We start from the raw sequence: 4476 nt of genomic DNA, 5'->3' as shown, positions 1-4476 counted from the left end.
AGGCAGCAGGAGAGAGATAAGTTGTTTTCTTATCTCTGGTTTCCACCACCCCCAAATACACCTGCAAAGGGCTGGGGAAGCTGGAGGAGAAGCTGGGAGGGGGGAGCAGCACCCCATGAATTCTGGGGTACCCAAAAAACACCTCTTGCAAGGCAGCAGGAGAGGAATCATCCGATCTCACATCCAGTTCATATCACTGAGGAACGAAGGGCTGGAGAAGCTGGACAAGAAGACGGGAGGGAAAACACCCCACGAGTTTTGGGCTGCCCCAAAACCCGTCCCCAGCAGAGCTGCTGCTCAGGGCAGGGGGAGGTTTAACCCACCTCTTTTCACGTCCCCAGTTTCCAGCGCCAACGAATTGGCCTGCAAAGGGCTGGACAAGCTGGAGGAGAAGCTGCCCATCCTGCAGCAGCCCCCTGAGAGGGTAACGTCCCCCTGGGGGGTGCAGGGGGGTCCGGTGCTGGGGCCACTGAAGGGTGAGGGTGCCCTGTGCTGTGCCCTCGCAGGTGGTGGCCGGGACCAGGGAGCTGGTGAGCGGGGCGGTGGCCAGGACGCTCGGCACCGTGACGGGCACCCGCGTGGGGCGGCTGCTGGTCACAGGGGTGGGCACAGTGCTGGGGAGACCGGAGCAGCTGGTGGGCAGGTACCTTCCCAGGACAGAGGAGGAGCTGGGTGAGTGCCCACCGTGCCGTCACAGGCACCGTCTCCCGGATTTGGGGGTGCAAACCCCTCCTGGGATCCCCCCCCGTGGTGCCCCTCGGCCATGCTCAGCCCCCCGTGGCGGTGCCAGGGCAGTGTGGTCACTGTGGCACCGTGCAGGGGACAGTCCCCATCCAGGGCACTGGTGAACTCTCACCTGGAAACCCGAGGCAAATATAGTCCTGTGCTGCCCAGCTGGGTATTTATAGCTTGGCACAGGGGGGCAGAGCTGGCCCTGTGGCACAGAGGTGACACCGGGGCCACCAGGCTTTGTGGTGACACCTCCACATGGCCTGGTGGCCAAGCATCCCGTGGGTGGGCACCCCTGTGACCCTGGAGGTCGAGGGGATCATCCCAGTGCCTGGTGCAGGGTGATCCAGTACCAGGTGATCCAGTGCCTGGTGTGAGGTGATCCAGTGCTGGGCATGGGGTGATCCAGTGCCTGGTGATCCAGTGCTTGGTCCAGGGTGACCTGGTGTGGGGTGGATCCAGTGCCTCGTATGGGGTGATCCAGTACCTGGTGATCCAGTGCTCAGAATGGGGTGATCCAGTGCCTGGTGTGGGGTGGATCCAGTGCTGGGCATGGGGTGATCCAGTGCCCACTATGGGGTGATCCAGTGCCTGGTGCAGGGATCACACCAGTGCTGGGCATGGGGTGATCCAGTACCTGCTGCGGGGTGATCCAGTGCCCAGCATGGGGTGATCCAGTGCCTGGCACAGGATGGTCCATCCACGCTGTCCTCAACCCTGGTCCCACAGCAGCCACAGCAGGTGCACAGGTGGCCCAGGGCACGAAGGTGGGCACAGCAGGCCCGGAGGTGGCCCCGGGCACGGAGGTGGGCACAGCAGGCCCAGAGGTGGCCCCGGGCCCGGTGGTGTCCCCGCCGGGGTGGCAGAGGCGGTGGCAGAGCTGCTTTGTCCGCGTGGGCTCCCTGTCGGCCGAGCTGCGGCACCGGGCCCTGCGGCGCTCGCTGGGCGAGCTGCGGCGGGCACGGCACAGCGCCCAGCACCTGCTGGCACAGCTCCACCACCTCATCCAGCTGGTAAGGACGTGGCACACGGGGAGCCCCAGGGCAGCCCCGGGCCAGCCCCGGCACCCCCTGGGTGTGCTCCCACCCGGCTGAACCTCCCCCAGATCGAGGAGGGGCAGCGCGGCTCCGACGGGCCCCGGAGCGGCTCCCGGGAGAGACTCCACCGGCTGTGGCTGGAGTGGAGCCGGCAGGAGGGTGTGCCCATGGAGGAGAGTGAGGTATGGCATGGGGGGCACCTCGGGGGACACCCGGGGATGGAGGGGTGGGCTGTGTCCGTGGAAGACATCGAGGTGTGGGACAGGGGACCGTGGCCGTAGAGGACACCATGGTATGGGGTGGGGGGCTGTGGCCCTGGAGGACATCAAGGTATGGGGTGGGAGGCTGTGGCCATGGAGGGCATCAAGGTATGGGACAGGGGACTGTGCCCATGGAGGGCATCAAAGTATTGGGGTGGGGGGCCGTGCCCATGGAGGAGACCAAGGTACAGGGCAGGGGTACCCGTGGAAGACACTGAGGATGGGGTGGGGTGGTGTGCTATGGCCTTGGAAGTGAGGTGTGGGGTGAGGGGCCACGGCTGTGCAGGACATCAAGATGCAGGAGGGGGACCATGCCCGTGGAGGGGACCAAGGGATGGGGTGGGGGGCTGTGGCTGTGGAAGACAGTGAGTTATGGGGGCTATGCCTGTGGAGGACACCAAGATGTGCCCTGGGCTTGGAAGACAGTCAGGTGTGGGGTGAGGGGCCATAGCTGTGGAGGACATCAGGATATGGGGTAGGGGCTGTGGCCATGGAGGACACCAAGGGATGGGATGGGGTGGGGAGCTGTACCTGTGGAGGACACCACAGGATGGGTTGGGGGACCAGGACACCACAGGATGGGTTGGGGGGCCAGCACACCACGGTATGGGGTGGGGGACCAGGACATCACAGGATGGGTTGAGGGGCCAGCACACCACGGTATGGGGTGGGGGACCAGGACATCACAGGATGGGTTGAGGGGCCAGCACACCACGGTATGGGGTGGGGGACCAGGACATCACAGGATGGGTTGAGGGGCCAGGACACCACGGTATGGGGTGGGGGACCAGGACATCACAGGATGGGTTGAGGGGCCAGGACACCACGGTATGGGGTGGGGGACCAGGACATCACAGGATGGGTTGAGGGGCCAGGACACCACGGTATGGGGTGGGGGACCAGGACATCACAGGATGGGTTGAGGGGCCAGGACACCACGGTATGGGGTGGGGGACCAGGACATCACAGGATGGGTTGAGGGGCCAGCACACCACGGTATGGGGTGGGGGGCCGTACCCATGGAGGACACCAAGGTCTGGAGCCCCTCTGGAGCCCCCCGTGCCCGCCGGTGCCCCGCAGGTGGAGGCTCGGGCCCTGGCCATGCTCCGGGGGCTCCTGCAGCAGCTCCACGGCGCCTGTGCCCGCCTGGCCTCCGGCGCCCGGGCCTTCCCCAGCAGCGTCCAGGAGACGGCGGGGCACGTCCGGCACGGCGTGGAGGGCGTCCAGGCCGCCCTGGCCCGCGCCCGCTCCTTCCACGACCTGTCGGAGCTGGTGCTGGCGCAGAGCCGGGACGGGGTGGCGCGGGCACAGCTGGGCATCGAGGAGCTGCTGGAGCACGTGGGGCAGCACATGCCCCTGCCCTGGCTCGTGGGACCCTTCGCCCCGGCGCTGGTGGAGTACCCCGAGGACGCCCCGGTGGATATGGCCAAGTGGGAGGGCTGTGTCACCGTCGGGGGGACGCGCCAGGCGCCCGCTGCCCCGCGGGTGTGCAGCCAGCGCTGAGCCACGGGCACCTCAGTGCCACGGGCACCGCGGGGCCGGGGGAGCGCCCGCGCCTGGGAACCCCGACCCCGGCAGGATTGGACCCGGTGACCCAGCGTGGGACCCCGATGTCGCTGCCAGGGACTCGTGTGGGGACGGTGGCACGTGGAGGGCGCGGCCTGTGCCCGTCCCCAAGCCCTGGGAGTGTTGGGGTTTCGTGTCTTTTAACGGCTTCAAACCAGTTGAAAGAGGAAGAAAACAACTTTTTTGGCCTTAAAAATGACTCAGAGCTTGTCGTGGTGCCTTGGGCCCACCCAAGGGGGGGCTCGGCACGGGTGGCAGAGCGAGGGGCACCCCCAGGGAGGGTCCCAACGGAGGGCTGGGAGAGCGGGGTGGGTGCCAGTGAGGTGCTGGGACTGAGGGTGCCACAGGGTGCCACCTGGACTGTGCCCCGTGGCCGTGTGGCACTGAACTTTGTCCCCGTTGTCACCGCAGCCCTGGGGTGTCCCTGACATCACAGGCACAGTGTGGTCACAGCACCCAGTGGGTGAGAGCGGGCGCTCCGTGACTGTCCCCCCTCCTGCCACCGGCACCCACCGGGACCAGTCGGACCATCTGCACCGGCCAGGTGTGGGGAGCACTGGGACCCCCGTTCTGGGGGATCCCCACGAGGGGAAGGGGGACGGGGGGGGTGGTGTCAGGGCATGGTTTGTCCTGGGGGCTCAGTGTGGGGAAGGTCGGTGTGGGGGATCCTGGGGGGGATCCTGGAGGGGATCCTGGGGGGGATCCAGTGCCCGGGGGAGGGGATCTGGTCTGGGTGGGAGTGTCAGTGCAGCCCGATCCTGGGGAATGGGGGCGCGGGGAGTCGGTGTAGACCAGGCTGGGGGAGTCCCTGTCCCGACGGGGTGTCAGTGCAGCCCATTCCCAGGGGATCCAGTACTGGGGGGTCAGTGCAGCCCATTCCATCC

At 67.0% G+C, this 4476-nt stretch overlaps 2 protein-coding genes across 6 annotated transcripts in view; both read left to right on the top strand.

Moving 5' to 3' along the window:
• LOC108506570 (perilipin-3-like) overlaps window positions 1-3788 on the top strand; it is a 5558-nt gene extending 1770 nt beyond the window's left edge. For 2 of the 5 annotated variants that reach the window (XM_017833731.1, XM_017833730.1), the window contains exons 3-8: window positions 210-217; window positions 336-424; window positions 507-672; window positions 1459-1742; window positions 1835-1948; window positions 3107-3788. In XM_017833731.1, coding sequence (XP_017689220.1) covers window positions 210-217; window positions 336-424; window positions 507-672; window positions 1459-1742; window positions 1835-1948; window positions 3107-3529 — 1084 coding nt within the window. In that variant the 3' untranslated portion in view covers window positions 3530-3788. Of the gene's footprint in view, window positions 1-209; window positions 218-309; window positions 425-506; window positions 673-1458; window positions 1743-1834; window positions 2097-2134; window positions 2576-3106 lie in introns of those variants that run through there. The other 3 variants (XM_017833732.1, XM_017833733.1, XM_017833735.1) reach the window with 3 other exon arrangements.
• A 173-nt stretch (window positions 3789-3961) lies between these two features.
• The window catches only part of LOC108506524 (perilipin-3-like), a 5785-nt gene continuing 5270 nt past the window's right edge, over window positions 3962-4476 (top strand). Inside the window, exon 1 of the mRNA XM_017833618.1 lies at window positions 3962-4136. The gene's annotated coding sequence lies outside the window, so the exon portion shown is untranslated. The remainder of the gene's footprint in view (window positions 4137-4476) is intronic.

Source organism: Lepidothrix coronata, unplaced genomic scaffold, assembly GCF_001604755.1.
Source record: "Lepidothrix coronata isolate B3197 unplaced genomic scaffold, Lepidothrix_coronata-1.0 Scaffold219, whole genome shotgun sequence".
Taxonomy (NCBI): Eukaryota; Metazoa; Chordata; class Aves; order Passeriformes; family Pipridae; genus Lepidothrix; species Lepidothrix coronata.
The sequence above is the reverse complement of the archived record's forward strand: the minus strand, read 5'-3'. Positions and strand labels throughout refer to the sequence as shown.